This window comes from Haliotis rufescens, unplaced genomic scaffold (genome assembly GCF_023055435.1).
Source record: "Haliotis rufescens isolate VD_foot unplaced genomic scaffold, xgHalRufe1.0.p SCAF_4, whole genome shotgun sequence".
Taxonomy (NCBI): Eukaryota; Metazoa; Mollusca; class Gastropoda; order Lepetellida; family Haliotidae; genus Haliotis; species Haliotis rufescens.
In genome coordinates this window covers 26,827,286-26,848,408 of record NW_025964112.1, presented here as the reverse complement: position 1 = coordinate 26,848,408, position 21,123 = coordinate 26,827,286, and the positions used below count along the sequence as shown (strand labels likewise).

Below are 21,123 nucleotides of genomic sequence, written 5' to 3'. Positions count from 1 at the left end.
TTTGTCAGTCCAAGTTATCAATTTACACACAAAATGCGCCTCCTCAATCAAATTGTATTTTAATCTGGACCAGCCAAGCGTGCAACGTTAGAGCTCACAATAGAACAGAAACTCCAGCTGACATGTTTAATATGTCATTTGTTGGTTTAGAAAGAGTCCACCCTCTAACAAAATGCTTTTTTCACTAAAGTGTGCTGTTGTGGCAGGTATTTTAATATATTTCCAAATGAAAACTTGTTTTAGTAAGGGAGAATGTGTTTGGTAAATATGACAAAGATACCGTATTCGACGTAATAAGTGCCCCGCTCCAATAAGCGCCCAGGGCAATATTTGCTGATATATGGGCTTATCATATTGATCCATGTACACAAGACTTATTTATTCGTGTATAATGCGCACTCGTGTGTTATATGCACCCTTAATGACAGGCAATTAAATTCTTGAAAAATTTATGTCGGGTATAACACGCACAGACTTTTCTTTTGTATCATTTCTGGCTGTCAGAATAAACCACGAAATTTACGATTTTTCAACCCTTTCACCAAAATTATATTCTAATAAGAGCCCCCTATCTTTAATCTTGAGTGCGCCCTGGGTGCTTTTTACGTCGAATACGGTATGTGTAGTACTAGTAGAGTACAAATTTATGAAGATAACTGAAAACAGACTGATGCCAGAAGAACAGACATAGAAACAGGATATAAGGTCATGATGAGCCAGAATGGCGAGGCCAGTCCAGCCAGCTGGTAATAATTATCATTGATACAAGTGGGAATGAAAGTCTGTTCAAATGCTACTCATACAACACCACCATTGAGTATGAGAGCTTGAAGTGTCAGGTCAACCATACTCTAACTGATGTCACATTCTTTGTCCCAGAGCCTCTGGGAGGATATGGATTCTCTCCTGTAACAATACCACTGATTCAGGCTTACTTTCCTGGAGGATGCCAAGTCAACTGTTATTTACATCAGGTAAAGTCAATGCCATCATTCCTAATGAAGTACCAACAACACACAGCCCTGAGGTTCTGTAGCTCTCTTACTTTGTCATATTTGCAACATTATATATCAAATTCTAACTATTAAAGGTCAAAAAACAATAATTACAGGTCCTAAGAGAGTAAAATTTATAAGAAATGGCTTTTTGCCATGTGGCCCTGATAAGTGTCAGAAGAACATTCTAAGAAAGCTTATTGGGAGATACGATTGGTTAGATCGTTATTGTTAACTTTCAGCTTCATTGGCCTTGTTTCAGAGGAGTCAAAAATCAAAATATGTATAAAAGATGGATGGATACACAACACCATAATATTAGCTCACATCAACCTTTGATTGAAGTGATAGAAAGACAAAAAAATCTTGCCATATTCATGTTGTGGAGTTATCGGTGGAATTAGTAAATGTTCCTGACAGCAAGTATATGATTTTGAACATGGGGAATATATGTTCAAAATTTACTACATTAATTCAAGTAACACATTAAAATATTAAGTTCACAAATGTAAAGAAGTGAAAGTTCTTGTCCATAACTCTGATCAAGCCATACTTGTGAAACCATTCATACAATAATGACCCAAAAGAAACAATGATTCCTATGCCAAGAATGCTGTAACAATTGAACTGATAACAAACTGTGAGGTACATAAATCATTGCAAGACAGGTCCACAGATATACAAAAATACTTCCACTGAGAGCATTCATCATAACCACGGTTACCGAGCAGAGAACAAGATGCTTATCCATCATCTTCAAGTCCAAAACCTAAATTGTAGGAAAAATATCAGTTCTTGCTATAAATAGACATCTTATAGACTAGCTGTATCCCTTCCCTGACCACTGTCAAGAAAACATACATTAGTTTAAACATGGAAATATCACACAATGGTTTTCCTCTGGCTATTGGTTGGCTTGCAGCAGTCTTCTGGACAGTCACAACTGTACAAGGTAAGTCTAAAATCATAGATCTGAATCTGAACTGCGTTTAAAATATTCTTATGAAGGTTTCATTAGTGATTAGGACATATGCCTAACCAGCTGCACAACCTAAGGCAGGGTTCCCCCTAGACTCCCATATCTGAGAATCACCTTTACTCAGCCTATGAATTTTTGGGAGTCAAAAATATTTTTTGAGAGTCAAATGTTTTATTGTATGATTAATGAAATTTAAAGTGTTCACTGTTAATGTTACACTTTTAGTTAAGTTAAGTATCTTTTAAATATAATATGTCTTTAGTTTAAGTTAACAAGTGCTAATTAATGTTCTAAGCTGATTGTACTACAGAGAAATAAAGGATATATGAATGAAAAACACAGTTTGTTGGTTTTATTTTTTCACAATCTTTAATTACTTCACAGCTCATGAAACAATTTACAGTGACACTAATACAGGATGAATAAATAACATCAGTCTCAACTGTGAGACATAATTTTTAATCATGGATGGATATTAAAATACATTTCATGTCAGATTATAATTTAATACCTCTAACTCATTTACATGTTTTATCTAGTTATCTTGTATTATCTATCAACAGTGAAGTTGAACTGAAGAATTGTGAACACTCGTAATATTTTCTGGTTGAATACAATTTATTAGCAACAACAAACACGCCCAAAGCTTTACATTTCGTATATACCATATCTATTCGTGTATAATATGTACCCCTAATTATGGGCAATTAAATCCTGAAAAAAAATATCTCTTGTGTATAATACGCAGAGACTTTTCTTCAGTCTCATTTCAGGCTGTCATGATCCGTCACTGGAAATAGCATAACAAATCCGAATTGAATTATGCAAGTTAATCCTGTTGTTACACTATCTGGTAATAAAAATGTGTTCTCTGTATATCTGACCTTATGTTTGTCATCTATTTTATTAATTTTATTTAAAATTTCGTTCAATAATGTTTACCTAAATTTCGGCAAAAACATGTGTCCCTCCGATACTTACAACTTCCGACACCTGTTCCATAGGTTCCGCTTAACCACATACTGTGACCGCGCCAAATAATATTATTCACCGCAACAAAGTTACAATGATAATATTTTTCTTCTGTTTCATTTTTTACGAGTCTACACATCTAGATAAACATATGTCATGGTTAATTTTTAGTGAGAAAATATGCCGAAACGTGAAAAACCTTGTCCATTTGCGAAGTTTTCCTTTGTTTACATCACATGCTGTCATCGAAGCCACACGGAGTGTGAGAGTTACGTTCACTTATATATATTTTGTCGTGTACCTCACAGTCGCACAGTTTTAGTAGCATATCTATATAATTATGCAAAACAATATGTAAAGCCCCCGGCTGTTCTGATTTTAGCGTTTGTTTTAAAACGAGAGAAAAGTCTAGTCATGTGACAGGCTCTGCAAATTAGCCCATGGCAGTGGTAATGCGAAGTAATGTTACTTCTAAAAACGACGATTAATTAAAAACTAGACGTAAATTTTAAGATGTTTGCATATATTGTCCTTAGAAAATGTTTATAAATTAAGTTCAGGTGAGTAGTTGTAATATTTTCATTCCAAAGCTGGTAAACAACAACATAGATATTTTGAAATTGCGTCAGTCATGACGCAGTCATTTATTTCTGGACATATTTTTCCTTAATTGAGAGTCATATACGCAAGAATTCTGCGTCAGGGGAAACCCTGCTAAGGCCATGGCCATGTAGGCAGGATACATAGGAAACAGTAAACCTCTGACTTGTGTGTCAGTATTGCATGAGGCACATTCTAATTGTATTTTACTTGAGAATAGGTTGCTATGGTCATGCTGCTCAAACTGGTCAACAGACTTTCTTCCTGTGATATCATGTTTAACTCATAGCCTGAAGAAAAAACATGGTGATATAACTACACTTGGAATGTTCAGACTTGGGTTTCTCAAACATCATTAAGATAAAATAAACATATATTTGCAGCAAATATACAACCTTTGAAGGAATGGGTACAATTCTAACTGAAGACAAGGATCCAAACTTACACAATTTCATACATTAAACATCAGCTTGTATCATACATTACTTGTCTATTTCAGAGATTTACCATGCTACATGACGAAAACATATTGTCCACAAAACTTATATCTTGTATCTAGAGTAAACAGATAGGAGTCATGCCTGGTTACAGTCTTGTCTCTGTCAGTCTTCAGTATCAGGATCAAGGTCAAATATGCTGCTCTCATTTTCAGATCACATTTATGCTGCATTGCTCTCTTTATCTGGCCTACCAACAGCATCAGGGTCAGAAAGAGGGTCAAGATCAGCAAAGAGATTGAACCAAGCAGACATGTCAGATTTCTGGGCCTGGAAGTAAAAGAGACAATAAAATAAGACACTAAAACCCGCCCTAAGGATGTGGACTTGACTACATAATGTCATGGGCATTGGTTCAGCAGTGCAGTATGACTCACCCGAATAAGCCTAGACAGCAGCCAAGCCTACCAATAACAGCATCATCAATAACACAATTAGTGTCTAATTAGTTGTTATCCTTGTTCATCAAACAACAGTTATCATAGTGAATAATTCAAAGAATACTACCTCCTGTATATTGTCTGTCATCACACAGCAAATATCTTAAGATTTTCAACAGAAGTCCTCTACACTGCCAGCTATCTTACAACCTGTAAAGTGTTATTAGGCAAACCATCTAAAAAAGGTCTAACTTATCTTCCAAGGTTTAAGTTGCTGGAATCCACGCTACCCACACACCCTCCTTCTCAGAAGAAAAAGAATCTGAGCTACTGAGACACTACATGATCTGGACTGCCACTAAAGGAGCCAGAGTATATAGCACCTCAAGATCTGGTCAATTAAGACTTTGTGGATGTATTGTGGGGCTTCAACTGACAGCTGGAGATGATGACTTGTTCAACTGAGACTGATTTCCATGATGCTAAGCTGGTTGATAAGGTTATCTTATGGGGTTTGCAGCTACACAACACTGGCATGGAGAGTTGTGCAGGGCGGTATCTGTCAGAAATAGTAGTCTTCAGCCATCCTTCAATTGTGACCTTTGTGATGTCTTGCAGGAGATGAATAGTTGTTTCCTGTGTCTTCTATGTGGTTGTGTTGCTGTTAGGTAATGTTTCAGTGCTCAAACTGGACACAAGAGCCTGTCAGGATGATCCACAGTCTTGTTCAATGCAGGAATTGGTTAGTGTCTATGGCCTAGCAGTCCAGGCACCTCGGGTTGGTCCTTTTTGATAAATTTTGGCAGCATTCTGAGTGAGTTTTAGAGAAGTCTAGTGTATGTATCTCTGACACTCTGGCAGCAGTAGCAATAGCTTGGGGGAGGGCAGTCTTCCTAGATGTCTGCAGTAGGGTTGCTTGTGTCAGAGGCTCATATGGTGCTTCCATTAAGGCCGACAATACAAAGGATACATTCCAATTCAGGGAACAGTCCTGAAGTCCTCTAGTACGAGGGCTGGTCAAAAAGTTCTATGTTCAAAACCAAGTGTTTTTGAAAGTGTTTTTAATTTTATTTTTCAACATAATCTCCCTGCTTTTTAATACACTTCTCATAGAGATAGTGAAGCTTTTCAATTCCAGTCAGGAAGTAGTTTTCTGAAGCCACCCTGAAAAACACGATGAAACAAATCAGCATAGTAGGCACTGGTAATCGTCTTTTTACTTTCTAAGTAATCAACAAGGATCACGCCCTTTGCATCCCTGAATACAGTGGCCATAATTACCTCAATGATCTTGAAGACTTGAATTTCTTTGATGCAGGAGAAGTGGAATGGTGCCATTTCATGGATTGACATTTTGATTCGGGATCATACTGGTAGTCCAATATTTATTCACCCATAACTAATCTCGTTTTGAATTTGATGTAATCCTCCTCACTTCTCATTTTCTCTGGTAATGTCAGTTTTTTTCCCCTTAAGATCAGAATTAAGAAACTTTTGCACCCAACAAGCAGATATCTGATTCATCTGTAGATGTTCATGAACAATTATTTCAGTGGATCAATGGCTTAGACCTGTCTTAAACATAGCTCACCAATGTTTAACAGTGGAATAGTTAGAGCACTTACACCCATACACTTGTGACATGCGGTCATGAATTTCTTGGGGAGTAGTTTTCTCTGAAGGTACTCGTTCTTTTCCATTTCTGTTTCCATTTGGACCCCTATCATCTTCAACAGACCAAATACACTTGCAATGAACAACATTGACAAGTTCACTTTGTTATGGCCCATACTTGAAAGTTAGAACTGTTTGACCAGTCCATGCAGAAATGATTTCATCCATCCATCATGCTGCTGTATTAAGGTTTAACTTGAACTATAACCCTTTATTGGATCCTGACATCTACGTTTCTCAATCATCCTTCTCTCCACCACTGGTAGAACTTGTTCCATCTATTGTCATAAATGGCAGATGAAGAAGGTCTCCAAGATCTTGCCACAAAGCAGACTTGGAGAACCTGGAAACCTGCATCTTTGCCGTCATAAGTTTCCAAATGTGTAGGTGATGATTGTGGAGGCTGTTGAAAATTATGCCTGAACTGGGCTGGCGTAGAACATAGGGACGCTCTGGTAGTCTGAGTGGTTCTTCCATGAGTAGAGTAAACAGTCTGGGAAACCATGCCCAATTTGCCCAAGCTGGGGCTATGAGGATCACGAAGCATTCCATGTCCTCCACCTTCCTCAGGATGGTCCACCTGTAGTGCCTGTGGGTCTGGTACTGAGCTGACGTATACAGGGAACCCTGTTGCTGAGGCAAGTGGTGAATAGATTGAGACAACGAGTGTCCCAAGTTGATGTTATCCATTTGAATACTTCGGGAGGCAGGGACCTTTCTGTTGCCAATATCTTGTTCTTCTGGAAAAGACAGTCTGGTAATGTTGAGCTTCCCTCAAATTTTATGAGCTTCCGACCTGCAGCTGATTCTGCCAAGGCAAATATATGTGCAGGCTGATCTTGTTCCTCTCGTCTCTGTAGTATAGTCCGTCACAACCAGAACTGCCGAGTGTCTTAAACCATGTCTCTATGACTTGATCGCTTTGGATATTGCCATCAACTCCAAAAAGTTGTTGTGAAACTCTTTTTCTTGATCTGATCATCCCCCTTTGAGTGTAGCTCCATCCATCTATGGAGGTATCTACGTAGAGATGATGTTCTGGCGAGGGGAACATTAGGGGAATGATGTTACATTGAGATGATCCAGCCACTGATATAGTTCGTTCAACATGCTTGAAGGAGGTTTTCCTAATGCCTCTAGATGTCATGAGTTTCCGAAATCTTGTCCCTTTATTATAGGTATCGTTCCCCTTGAGGGCCTTAGATACCCTTTTGCAGCTGGAATCTGGCCCCAAATTATATGATGTCATGTACAGGCTTTATCTCTGACATGTCTCATCCTGAGAGCAGTTCTTAGTTTCTTGACCAATTCCATTTGGAACTTAGGTGGACAATCAATTATCATATGCATATCTGACATAATCCTTTTTGGCACAAGACTGATGAATAAAACCATGTGGTGGGGTCTGAGTTTGGCGGCCTACAGGCCAGGAGACGTGCTGGACACTGGTGGAAATGCAACTTATATCCTGTCTTCACAACTTCACATTGGTCATAATGAGCTTCAATCTATGAGAGGTACTTCCACTGGTCCCGAAGCTGGTGTAAAGTTTGGCAGGCGAAACTTGAGATCAATAAGCAAAGCTTGTGTTACTTCAACACTCCACTGCCTCTTAAGAGGTAGGTCTGCCTCCCCTCTGTGGCATGGTTGAAATGTAGGACTGTCTCTGTTGTCGGTAGTGTTGGGGCATGACATGCAGGGTCTTGAAAGAGTCTCATCCTTATGTAACATGTCTCCTCTAAGGTGGATCCTATTGTTCTCTGGACCACTTGCTCGGTCGTTTGTGAGCCTTCATTGCCAGGTTGACTGGTGAATCTTGGCTGCTCTGATCAAAGAAGAAAGGCAATGTGATGGGCTGAGACAGTATAGATTTCTTGATGGGCTTTGATATCCGAGTATGGACCTATGCAAGGAGATGATGCCTCTGTCTAAGTAGAAACTGGCTTGACATCCACACATGGGAAGATAAAAGATCTTCTTGCATCCTCAGATTCTCATTTCAATCAGCATATCTCCTGGCATGTCGCTGTAGCACTTGTGAAGGGTAGGTATGACATGCCACACTCCTGCTTCAAACCAGCTGACGATTGAACCAATCTCCATCATAAGCCTGTTGACAACTTCCATGTCTTTGAACTTCAGGAATAGGTACATTCATTCTGAGCTTAGGTGACTTGACAAGTCTATAATAATCATCATCTATGGTAGGAAGCGGTGAAAACATCTTGTTTGTTGTTTTCTTTATGGGAGGCAATGGCAACTTGTCTTCCAAAATGGCTTTCATAAGGCTCTGATTAGCTCATCTTGTGACATGTTTCCTGTGAAAGGTGGCAAGGCAGGGAACTGAACTTGTGGGTCTTGTCTCTACCTGTCGGCTAGTGTCCCAGCAGATGTATGCTTGCTGTGTAACTGAACCTAAGTGGAGGGTATGTCGTCAAAGCTCTCTCCATGTGAACGTTTGTCTTGCGTAACCATAGTTGATGGCTTAGCTGCACCTGCAGCACATGAATTAACAGCCTATCGTATTTCATCAAGTCAGTAAGCAGTGGGTACACGATCTCAGCTGGTAGAAGTAACGCTACTTTATGAAGATAGTGGGTCATGTGACCTGTTGCCAGAGGCACGTATGGTGTCATGTCTGGGATGTCTGCCTCCAGGCTGATAATATCTCAAAGACTCTGACATGGATATTTCCTCTCTGCAGGTGACATGTAGGGTAGGGGTCCCCCATGATCTGGACATCTGCACCATGAGCCTGTGATTATTCTCCTCGATAACCAGGTAAGTACCACTCATAAATGATCTGTGAACTTATAAAACCTATGACATACAGTGTGCTAGATTAGGAAGTGTTTCAGTGTTGAACTCCCACCACTCCTAGTGATGTTTTTCAATCTCACACATGCACAGAAGCACAGGGAGTGTGATACCATTTGCCTAACAATAGGCTAGCTGGTAGATGTGATGAGGATGTCTGTTGAACATCTAAAGATGTTATTGCATGATGATGGCCAAAATACAGGTTTTATGGCTATGATGTAATAGAGGTAGTGTATTCAAAGGAAATATTGTTTGTTTTACATCGAAAGAAAGCCAATATTAACAAAATCAAAGTCCAATAACTGGTCGTCCAGATCAAATAGTTTATGTACCCCTCTGACATTTTTGTGGAAGCCTCTGTGGCTGAGTGGGTTAGATCGCTGACTTTGTGTGCTGGCGATTAGGTGCCTCACTCTGGCAGATGGGTCCGAATCCCGCATGGGACTATACACAAAAAGTATGAGAATTTGTACTTAACTGAGAAAGAAATATAACATTTGTTACATTTGAGCACTTTCTAAATGGCATTGTGTGTTCATAAACTGTCCTTGTCTTGTGATTTTCATTATTGAAAAAGAAGTAATTTTTTATTTTGATACTAAATACTGTATACATGCAATAGCAAGTTTTTCTTAGCTTTGTTACCTTTTGTTGAAACAATTTCTAAAGAAATGGTAGAGGTTGCTGATAAATGGGCCTAAACCCTTGCAAAGTGAAAATCAAAGGTCTGAGTATGAAACACCTACCTGCATTACCTGAAGGTAGGACCACCTCCCATTGACCTCACTATAAAACCAACTAGACTCGAACAAGTGTAAACAACTAATGTTTCTGGGTCAAAATGTTTATGGACGCTATGGGAATATATTCCAGTGTTAGTAAGATACAGGCTGTGAAAAAAATATCCATGGCAAATATTTTCACTGGAAATTTGACCTTAGATATTACTTTCTCCTGGAAAGAATCTTCAGAGGGAATAAATATCATTATTTATGATATTATGAGCGCAGACCCACTCAGAGTGGGGAATTTATCAGCTCTGATAGCCCTGTCAGAGCAATATGTTTTCATGGTCACCCATCGAGGCACTATGCATGTTCAGAAAGTCTTGTACTCACTATCCTCGCCATCATAGTGATCAGCATGAAATGAAGATTTGACATCTTCATTTCAAATGACAGGCTAAATAAGATAAAATACTTATTGTTACTTCATGTGATTCACTGCAATGTCATGGAAACCCACCTTCTTGCTTGGTGGCTGTTGTGATTTTGATTTTGGCATTTGCTGTGAGCCTGGTCCAGTGGGTGGCAATGACATGCCTGCAACAATGCCTTGCTGCAATCTAGGACCTGTTGCTACTGGCATTTGACCGGTTCCACCTGGAGCAGACACATTTCCAGTTTCAAGAGCACATTTATATTTGATCTATGATCTGTTATTTTTTTTCTATCTCTTAACTTCAAAGTATTTATTATATAAGCAGCAGTGTATTCAATGTAATCACATGTTAAAGTTCCAGTCATTAAAAAAACCTACTAACTTCATGCTTTGAAACATGGACATTTTTTTCTGTATTCAAAATCTGAATGGACTTCCTAATTGTGAACTGGCACTAACACATACATTGATTACAAAAACCTTTCTTAACTCTATAGGAAGTGTTGTATATACCTGGGATGTTGAAATCAAATTGTCCAGTAATCTGATACTCTTAAATATAAGATCATGTCCAACTTGCAACACTTTCACATAATATTCTGTACAAAGATTTCTTCATTGCTACATTGTTTTTTCTAACTCTGTAACCATGAAAGATGATCTTCAAAACCAATAAGTACATTTTATAAAGATATAGTTAGTGCAATGTATTGGACAAGTTAAATGTACATGAAAGGTTTAACCCTAAAATAAAATATCTGCATTGATTTGTGAGATCTTTTCATTTGAAGTAACTCAAGGAACTAGTAAAATCCTAGATATTTTTTATATTTGTATACTTATTCTGCATTACTCCCCAATGCATATCACTGCTTGTTCTTGACAGAGAAAAGAGCTGTGTGAAGGTCTGCTTGAAGAAGTTGTTCCAACTAGCTGAGAGGCCAACCCTATCACGCAGCTCCCACGTGACCAAAGGAAGTGACGTCACGGATCCTCATATTACTCTGGAGTCCGGACATCGGAAGGCATAGTGGGGAGGTAGAAGGCATACCTTCAGATGTGGACTTTCATCTTTTATTTCCAGACTCTGTTCCCTAGCCAATCCTTGGCTGTAGGGTCGGCTTCGGGTGACCACTCCATGTATGGGAACCTCCAATTCCCTCAGCCCGTCTTCGGCTGTATGGTTGGCCTGGATGACCATTACATGGAAGGGAAGAGTCAGGTATGCGTTGTGTCCTGGTACTGCGCAGCCTGACAATAACTCTCGGTTAGGTTGAGACTGGAGTACCGAGCCATATGCATGTGGGGCATGAACCTTTTAGTCCAGGGCTTACTCCAGGGGAGGTTGAAAGGCCGGCTCTGGACTTGGAGGCTGGGTCAGTGACGTGTAGTAGAGGAACCTGTTGGGCATTACTAACGGACCAAGATGTGCCTAGCACATCGTGACTGGCGACGAATGTGTTTGATCGCCAGGACACATCTCCATGATGCAAGAAGTGCTCAGTTGCTGTGTAGCGCCATGGTGGAGGCGATTGCCCGGGTCTCATGTGGGTTGTTGGAGCCTGGGGGTCCAATCCCGCGGCCTTGTAGGCCTGGAGAATGAAGGCTCGCAGCCAGAGGGCGATCGTGTTGCGGCTACCTTCCGCTTGCGAGGTTGCAGCTCTATACCTGAATGAAGAGGCGTTGTAGTTGTCTATGGCGTTCCTTGGATCGTCCGATATAGCAACGGAGCGCTCTAACCGGATATAGATGGAGCTCTAGTTCCTCTTCCACGCCCACAATCGAAGATAGGGGTGGGATGAGGAACGATCTATCTGGCGTTCATGGGAATTGATTCTAGGCGAAGCAGTCCCAGCACAGTCCAAGATGCACAGCTCCGAGTGCTCCATGCTCAAAGCAGACGCATGTGACGTCCAAGGCTCACTGACACTGGCTGCTGTGGCGAGCGCCAGTAGGAAGACCATTTTCTCATCAGATTGTAGGATGATGTCGCTTCGAGTGGCTCGAAGGACTCTCAGCGAGGTGTGAATGACATTCAAGCTCCAAGCTGGTGTACGAGATTTCGCCTTTTGGTCTTCCAGCCTGTAGTTCTGGGATTTACGTCATGCGCCGATCTTCACTGAACTGACAGGACGGAGTTGATGGTACTGCCCTTGAGCTTACACTTGTGACGCAGATGGAGCATGAACTCGGCCAGGAATTGAGGCGATGCAGATGTGGGGTCTTGGTGCTTTCCCATGCAAAAGCTCTCGAAGGATTGCCACTAGTCATATAGAGGCTTCTGGTGGTTGGGTGATGTGCCATCGCGATAGCCCTAGCCGCTCTGGCCGAGTAGTCTTTGGCAATCAGTGTAAATGGACCAGACGTGAAGACATAACCTGTCTGGTCCTGGGTGTAGCTGTCTGCTGTGAGGGTGGATCAGCAGATTTGGTCAATCTGGGAATGGCAGTGGATTGACGTCGGACAGCTCTCTGAGGTCGACGAACCAAGCCCTCGCTGGCCACCAGGGCGCGACCAAAGTCAGATCGAGGTACCGTGTTGATCCGATCTTCTGGCCGACTTTGGGAAGGAGTACAGGTGGCGGAATAGCGTACGCTTTTAGTCCTTCCCAGGGGACACTTATAGCGTTGACTGCCCAAGCCAGTGGATATGGAACCGGAGATATGTAGGTCGGGATCTGGTAGTTCCAGCTGGTGGCGAATAGGTCTATGATGGGGAGACCGTGGTCTCGACAAACAAGAGCGAAGGCATCTGGGTGAAGTTTCCACTCTGTGGGAGCCACTTTGCCTGGCCAAGAGAGGGCATCCGCTATGATGTTTCAGCAGCCCAGGATGTGGTGGACCTGGAACTGAATCCACAGATGATCCACCAGGTGACAATCGGAACGTCTGTTGGAAGGAGCGAAGTAGAGTGAGCTGTTCCTTGGTTCCGAAGGCACCATACGACAGTGATGTTGTCGGTCGAGATGGAGACCCGGGCGTGTTTGAGGGCCTGCTTCAAGTGAGCGATTGCCAAGATAAGCGCTTCCAGTTCGAGGTTGTTGATAAGCCATAGGCGCTGATCGGCGAACCACAGCCCCGAGGAAACCTGTCCCTCTAGGTGTGTGCCCCATCACTGCAGGGGCGCATCTACGAATAGGCGCAGAGAGGTTGTAAGTCCTGTCAAGGAGACACCTCTTAAGACATTTGATTCCACCGTCCACCACCGGAGATACTGCTTGAGATGATCCGGGAGGACGATGGAACATCTGAACTAGGTGCAGTTGGAGCCTTCCTCTGTAGGTCAAGTCCTGCGCTGAGGTTAGGAGGCCCAGGAGGACTTGCCATTGGCGCAGAGTGCGTGGTAGGTAGAGAGCTGGAGTCAAGTGCGCCTGCTGAGCTCCCACCAGTCTCTGGGTACAGAGAAGAGATCGAGGTCTGTCTGGAAGAGGTCCCCGATGAACTGAAGGCGAGTTGAGGGTGTCAACTCTGACTTCCTGAGGTTGATCTTCCACCCCATTGGTACAGGAGCCAGGAGTCCCTGCGGCAAAGAAAATCCAAATGGGGGAACCGCCCATTGGTAATGGACCTGGTCATCGGGATGTATAGGGACATGTCAGTAAGCGTCCTCGATATCCAAGCTGATGAATACATCCTGTGCCTAGATCCGGGATCGCAGTAGCCTGAGGATGGTCATCCTGAAATAAGGTGGACGCGCCAGGTAGCGTTTGTTGAAAGCGGCGAGGTTGTAGATCATCCTGTGTTTAAGTCCTTCTTGGGGACAAGGGAGATAGGTGAATAGAAGCCAGGTTTTGTGGCTGGGGCGTGTATAACCTCGAACGCTTTCTTGTTCAGCAGCGCCGAGATATACTGGATTGGTAGCTGCTGTTGAGTAGGGGGGTAGGTGGCTATGGGCACCGACGTGAGCGGCAGGTCGTCTATAAGTGCCAGCTTGTTCTCATGTCGGATGATGTTGGTGACATATGGATCCCCCAGGATCTCACAATTCTGCCAGCAACGACCCATTCTCCCATGTACTGAAGTTTCAACAACTTGGACGGCTGGGGGTGGAAGTCCCAGTCGTGCTTGTCTGGCTATTCACTTGAAGTCCCTGCGGTTGGCGTTACCCCCTTGGAGTGGCCTTGGCGGGACTGTTATGCACCCGATGCCCTGCCTTTTCCTCTACCCCGAGAGGTTGAGGTGGTGCCGTGCCACAGGGGCTGGAGGGTGTTGCATTGCGGCTGGTATGATCCAGACTGGGATGCCTCAGTGAAGGCTGGCTATGACACCCTACGCCAGTTTGGTGAGGAGGAACTGTACACTTGTCACACATCGACAGGACACAGGTAAACACTTGATGATATTTATTGGCAACACTCGAAACGAACTGCGAAAACCAAGCAAGCCTCCCAAGACAGGCGAGCTACCAAGGGGAGCTAACTCTGCTTACTTTAATACATGCCAAGCAAACCTGCGTTGGCGTGACTGTCTTTATTTTCTTCATGATAAAAGTTATCTTAACAAACCATAATGAAGGAAATAGGCGTGAAAAACAACTTGGTGAGTAAACAATGATGTAATAAAGATCCAAATTCTGGTTAACCATGAAACCAATTGGTAAGTAAACCATCATAGGGTAGACTGCCCTCTGGTCGATGGGGATTATTCTGCCCCTCACAAACATAACATTTAATAAACAAACACAATACTTCAAAAGTCAAAAACATATTCATCAAATCGCTTTGGTCGTTGACGTTGACGCGATGGCCTTGAAGTTGAAGATGACTGTATACCTGGGTCAAATAGGGGGTCAGATTGATCCAACACGGAACTGATGTCGGTTGGGTGATTGTCATCAAACATGGCGGTAGCAGAGGAGGAGTAGATATTTCCAGAGGAATGTGCGGAGTGTCTGGTGAAGTGTCTCAGGTGGGTCATCATCGATGTCAGATGTGTCCTCACTGTTCTCTTCATGCACACTTGTCTTGTTCCAAAGGGGGACTTTAAAACAGTCTGAGAGCTTAACTCAGTATGAAGTGTTCCGCAGTTGGGTCCCAACGAACTTGCGGACATTGCACCAGAGGCCATCTTTGGCGACTACTAGGTAACGATTCCGTGCACATGTTTTATTGCGATCGTTATGAAGGTACACCAGGTCGCCAATCTCAATTTGATCAATAACAGGTCGATGACTCCGAGGAGCCTTGGATTTTTCACTGTGACCGTGTTTTTTTTGGTGATTAACATGTTGCTCTGTGATCAACTGCTTGTCGGACAGAGGCAACTGACAGTTTGTGAATTGGTCTCTCTGGGTCCACATCTCTCGAGAAGACAGGCCTTGTGAACGAATGCGTGTGTTTAGGCGGGCGACAGCGATGGCAAGAGCTGTTGGTGTAGTGGAGCCCCGTACAGGGTCTTGGCGCACAAGCTCGTCCTCTAATTCTTGTATGGCCTTTTCAGCAACTGGGTTCTTGTTCACATTCTTCACTCTGCCTATTTCTAGGGTAATTCTATGTTGCTGGAGACGTTCATCAGTGACTAGACTGCTAAAGCCTGGAGCTGGGTCAGTGAGGATAACAGCGTGAGGACCATCAAGTGGACGGAATTCAATGCAAAGACGAATCAATGCCTTACACAGGGTGGCGCCACGCTCATCGGTAATGATGCATGCCACAGTGTAGGATGTGACACATTCACGTAGAACGAGGATGAGTTGTCGTTCCCTGCGCATAACATCTGACGCAAATGCAAACCCAACAGTTTCAGGTGGATCACTGGTGCTTTGGTCTACAACAACATGAGGTGTCTTACGCAAGGAGGCGCACCGGTGACAAGATTTTGAGACACTGTTTATGGATCTGTCAAGGTAGTATCTATGGCATACTTGTTTGAGTTGGTGTGCAGATGGATGATCCAGTTGTTTGTGTAGGGCAGTCAGGACTCCGTCTAATACTTGTCTTGGGACAACAATGCACTCTCTTGGTGAACCGAGTGGCTCAGATTTTCGGACAACAAGCAATCCATCTTTGGAGATGGTTGCTGCATTTAGGTATCGTTTGACATCCCAGAAGTTTGTTACCTTCTTGGATGGTCGGGTACTTTGGAGAAGATGAGCATGTGTTCGTCGAAGATCCTGGCACTCCTCTTGCAAGGAACGCCAAGCAGACCTGCTTGTGAAAGGAAGGCGGGTAGTTTCATTCATGATGTCCTCTATAGACAGTTGTCGAACAACAGAGCTTTCTGTGCGCTCAATGAAGGAGCAGATTTGGCAAGAGGGATTGTCACATTCTGGTGCATTTCTGCTTGCAAAATCGGATGGAACATTTGCAGAACCAGCGAGGTGTTGTATCGTTGCTTGGGAGCGGCTAACTGTCGATAAGAAGGTAGACACCCGAGGACTAGCAGAGAACTCCCTAGGGAATAACTTCTCAAATGCCAAAACACGTTGGTAAGGATAAATGCTTTGTGTTTTGACTGGATTATGAAAGGACTGAAATGCTTGGTAGCGATAGCAATTGAAAGGGACCGCCCACTTCAGCATCAAGTGGGGCAAGGAGTGTGGAACAACCAGGTATTACACGGGACAAGACCTTGTAAGCTCCTATAAATGACCGTAAGCCAGTCACTGTTTCCGGAGGTGAACAAGAAGCCAGAGTTGATATGCGGTGTTGACTTGCCTGAATGGATCCTTGGTGCCATTGCCATCCTAGGATGGTTGTTGTCCTGGGAGCAATGACTGTCTTGTTAGGAGATAATCTGAGATTGTTGTGTTTGAGAGCTTCAAGTACGCGTCTCCAATGACCAAGTAAGTCATCTGGGCCATCAGCACCACAATAAAGGTCGTCAGCAAGCTTAGCAATCACCCCTTCCTCTAAAAGATCCCCTAGTACGTGCACATGAGCTCCTCCAACGCAGTTTCAGAGCCCGGCATTCCCATTGCAGACCTGGCATATACTCTCACACCACTGAACGGGGTCACTACACCGCAGTATTTCATCGATTCCTTGGACAGAGGAATCTGATAAAAGGCATTGGTTAAATCTGTGGTTATAATATACTTCCACTTGGCAATCTGTCTTAGAGTAGAATCGACATCAGGCATGAGAGAAGGTTGTGGCTTACTGTATCGTCCTACATCAGAGAAGGCGGTCACCAATCTGTAACCACACCCATCTGCTCAAGTTCGTCGAACTTTTGTTGGAGCTCAGAAAGTTTATCTCGTGAGTATTGCGGGACATGACCCTTCCGTTGTGGAGGTTGTACAGGTCCCATGTTAACAAATGCTTGAAAGGGGCCTGAAGCACCATTATAGCCATCGATATGTTGGTAGTAAGTAGTAACTCAAACTGAGATTTGGTATCTTGCGGGAGGATATTGTCTGGGTCTCCACAAACAGTGGATGAGAAACCAATGTCCTTAATTTGAGGGGACATAGTTGGTGGTAGCAGATGTGCCGGCTCAACATCATAATCAGGGTCGCAGTCAGGTAGAAAAACTTGGCGAATCTGGCAAAAGTGCTCGTGTTTCTTGAGCATTTGTGGAGTGTCGGACAGATTTGGGATCATGATTTTGCCTGAGACGCTTGAGATAATTCCTAATTCTGGCCAAGTGGATGACAAGGTAGAGCGCCTAGGTCTGGTATCTATGTGGGATTCTATGGCAAATGTGAAATCCGCAGGAGCAAAGCTTTCGGGAACCGGTACCTCAATAAAGTCTCCAGGCCATATGGTAGTAGAAGTGTCTGGGGCTCTGAGTACACAAGGTTGTCTCATAGTATGTTTGTAACCAGTTGTTTCGGTATGTGTATGTCGTACCATCACCAAGTATGATCTGATGTTTTGCAGGGCGTACTGCCACATTTTTGACCTCCATAAATGGTATGCCTGCAAGGACTTCTACATCCAGGTTTTCCACCACAAGACCATTAAAATCGAACTCCTTGTTGTCGCGTGTGAGAAGGATTCTTGTCTCTCCAACGACCTTCAGTGGGGAAGAGCCATCTGCCTGATGGGCTGACTGAGAGCTAGTCTTGATGTCAGCGCCGAAGCCTGTTGCTGTTGAGAGGTGGATCATATTACCAGTAGCTCCACTATCTACAGTGACCTGTGCCGTCTGGTGGCCACAGAAACAGTACATATAGGGCGACTGACGGACTTGCACACGAAGAGTGGAGACAGGTTCAGTAGATGGCACTGCACACACATTTTCAACTGTATCACTAGCATCGTCAGCAGGGTCATCAAGTATACTGGCAATTTGTCTTGCTTTGACCATGTATCTCCGGTCATGATCTGGAAGGAACATGCACTCGCTGAGATAATGAACATGATCGCTGCTCCCTGCAGCTTTACACAGAAGGCGTCTGTAAAGGCGTCTGTAAAGGCCTCCGACGAGGCACTGGTGTCTGTATAGGCGCTGTTTAAGGATAGGCGCTATCTGTATAGGCACCTGGGAACATTTAGATGAACAAATAAGGCACAGGGGGTGGGAATCCCACGCCAACATATTACGCCGGCACTTTGAGCATGAGAGCATGATATATCTGCAATGAAACAGTGTAAAATCACTATGCGCCCCCTCCCGATTATGTATGCTATAATTTGTTTATCCCACTGCGTGGATTTATAAAACAATTATTACGACAAAGGTAAGACAACATACAAAACGAAGACAAAATACTTGCGAGGGTACGTCAATGGTGGGGTACAAAGCAAGAAGAATATAGAACACAAGCCAGTTAATAACTGGCCATGTAAAATATTCAAGATGGCTACTTGAAACAACAAGACACCTGGGTTTACCATAGTTTTCTTTCTGAAGAAAACGCCAGCAGGTGTACAAAAGTTATGCACATGTTAAAACATGCAATGTTTCACAAGATACAAACCGTGTGCAAAACACAAGCACAATGAACATTAACTCAAGAAGCAAAACACGTAAGGGTTTGAACAAGTTTATGCTACAGATCAAAAACAGGTCTTCTCTCAGCAAGTGACAAGAGTAATGTGAGGATCCGTGACGTCAATTCCTTTGGTCACGTGGGAGCTGCATGATAGGAATGGCCTCTCAGCTAGTTGGAACAACTTCTTCAAGCAAAGACCTTCACACAGCTCTTTTCTCTGTCAAGAACAAGCAGTGATATGCATTAAGGAGTAATGAAGGAAAAGTAAAAAATATATACAGTATACAATTAGTTAACTGTTTCCAGTGCAGGGTTCGAAATTATTAGTGCCATCGTGCCGAGGGCACACCTAAAACTGTAATGGCACGGTGAATTCCTTACCTGCGTGCCCCTTTGGCACACTTAATTTATCGATGAAAACTCATCTCCCGCCTGTTCGAGTTTTGTTTTCTAGTAAGCTATATGCTTGATGATTTCGGATAGCTTGGCTGTATTATTGATGAGTTCTCCCCGCATTGTTCGCATTGCCTCGTCAAGACCTCTTAATTCCCTAATACTGAACTCTCAATGTGGTAACTGTAATGTGGAATTATCGTAATAGGTATCCAAGATTTCTCCGAGTCTGTTCGAGGCCACCATCGAGGAAGCCTCCAAATTATCTGTGTTACCGAGTTCATCCCGCACAGTTCGAAGAACCTTAGTAGTCTTCGTGGAAAGTCGTGAGTAGTCCACAAAACCTAATTTATCACAAACAGTGTTGATGCCGTGTTTAGCGGCTATCGTAGACAGGGCTAGGGGCTTACGAGTACGAGAATGCATAAGATCAATATCCGGAGCGTCACGCAGTCGCAATATTCCTTTATCATCTACCGTAAACTTTGAATAGTCACGAACAATAGGACTAACATCTTTAAAGTTATCGTAATAATCATTGACGGTTGATTGTAAAAGTTCATCATTAAGATTCATAAAGCTGGTTTCATCAGTACCCTCTTCGATTGGATACGGGTTTTCAAAGTCATCAAAGTCATCTAGATCAAAATCAGTCATTTTTATATTAAACATATGGTTATATAATTTCAATATAACAATGTCTTCGCAATACGGACGCAAGTTAAACCCACAATGTAGACTTCGAGATCCATTAGGGGTCAAAGTAATTCGTCAGTCTGTAACTATAACTAATAACCCTAGTACCATCGATCAGAATCAAACGCTTTTGGTTCTCTTTCCTAATCTCGGCACACACGATGTGTTAGTTCCGGGAACTGTCTGACTAGCATTTACGATTAATTTGAATTCTACCGACGTTAACAGGGAGCCCTTTCAGAACATAGGTCGTGCTATCGGTAAGAAAATCGCTATTAAAATTAGCGGTAATGAGGTTTTGAGTATCGACGATAGCGATGTATACTATTGTTACATGGAAAACTGTTAGCGGGAAAACTTACAGTACCAAGGTATTTGTAATCGGAACACATTGAGACTGCGCGTGGGCCCTGAAAATGGTGATAATACCGTCGTAAAAGATCTCGCCGTTGCCGACGCATTAGGTAACCGATTCTATATTCCCCTAGACTTTGAATTACTAGATTCCCACATGCCTTTTTATCAAGCATCCCTAGGCGATAGGTTAGAATACAAACTCACTTTTAATGACTACGGCAGAGTAATCAGAGCTGGTGAAGATGCTAGCTATTCCATTGACAATATCTCGCTGGAGTACGATATGATAACGGATCCCAAATTAGCCAGACAAATTCGTAATCATTATACTGGAAGTTTAGCCATTTTGTACGATCGCGTGCTGCGACATCGAAAGATCTCCCGGAACAAAAAAGATACGATGTGGAATATCAATCTAAACGTCCCCACGAGATCGTTGAAGGTTATTTTAATGTTGTTCAAGGACCCCTCCGATGCGTTTAAAAGAAATACCGAGAAGTTCTACAATCCCAAGATTACAAAAGTAGAATTGACTATTGAGGGCGTTCCTAATCAACTATATAGCCAAGGAATGCTAGCGTATCACCACAGGGATGAGATTAAAAAACTTCCTTCTATAAAACGAAGCCCGGAAGTTAACGTGGTCGTGATAGATCTGTCTCTCGGGGGTGTATCGATGGGTGAATACCTCACCACGAAGAACGCGCTATGGCTCGACA

The 21,123-nt window shown here is 42.9% G+C and overlaps 1 protein-coding gene across 2 annotated transcripts in view; it reads right to left on the bottom strand.

Moving 5' to 3' along the window:
* Window positions 1-457: 457 nt before the first annotated feature.
* Window positions 458-21,123, bottom strand: part of LOC124115107 (islet cell autoantigen 1-like) — a 353,911-nt gene continuing 333,245 nt past the window's right edge. For both annotated transcript variants that reach the window (XM_046475926.2, XM_046475927.2), the window contains 2 exons: window positions 10,163-10,299; window positions 458-4,313 (listed from right to left, as the gene is read on the bottom strand). In XM_046475926.2, the coding sequence (XP_046331882.1) occupies window positions 4,206-4,313; window positions 10,163-10,299 (245 nt within the window). In that variant the 3' untranslated portion in view covers window positions 458-4,205. The remainder of the gene's footprint in view (window positions 4,314-10,162; window positions 10,300-21,123) is intronic.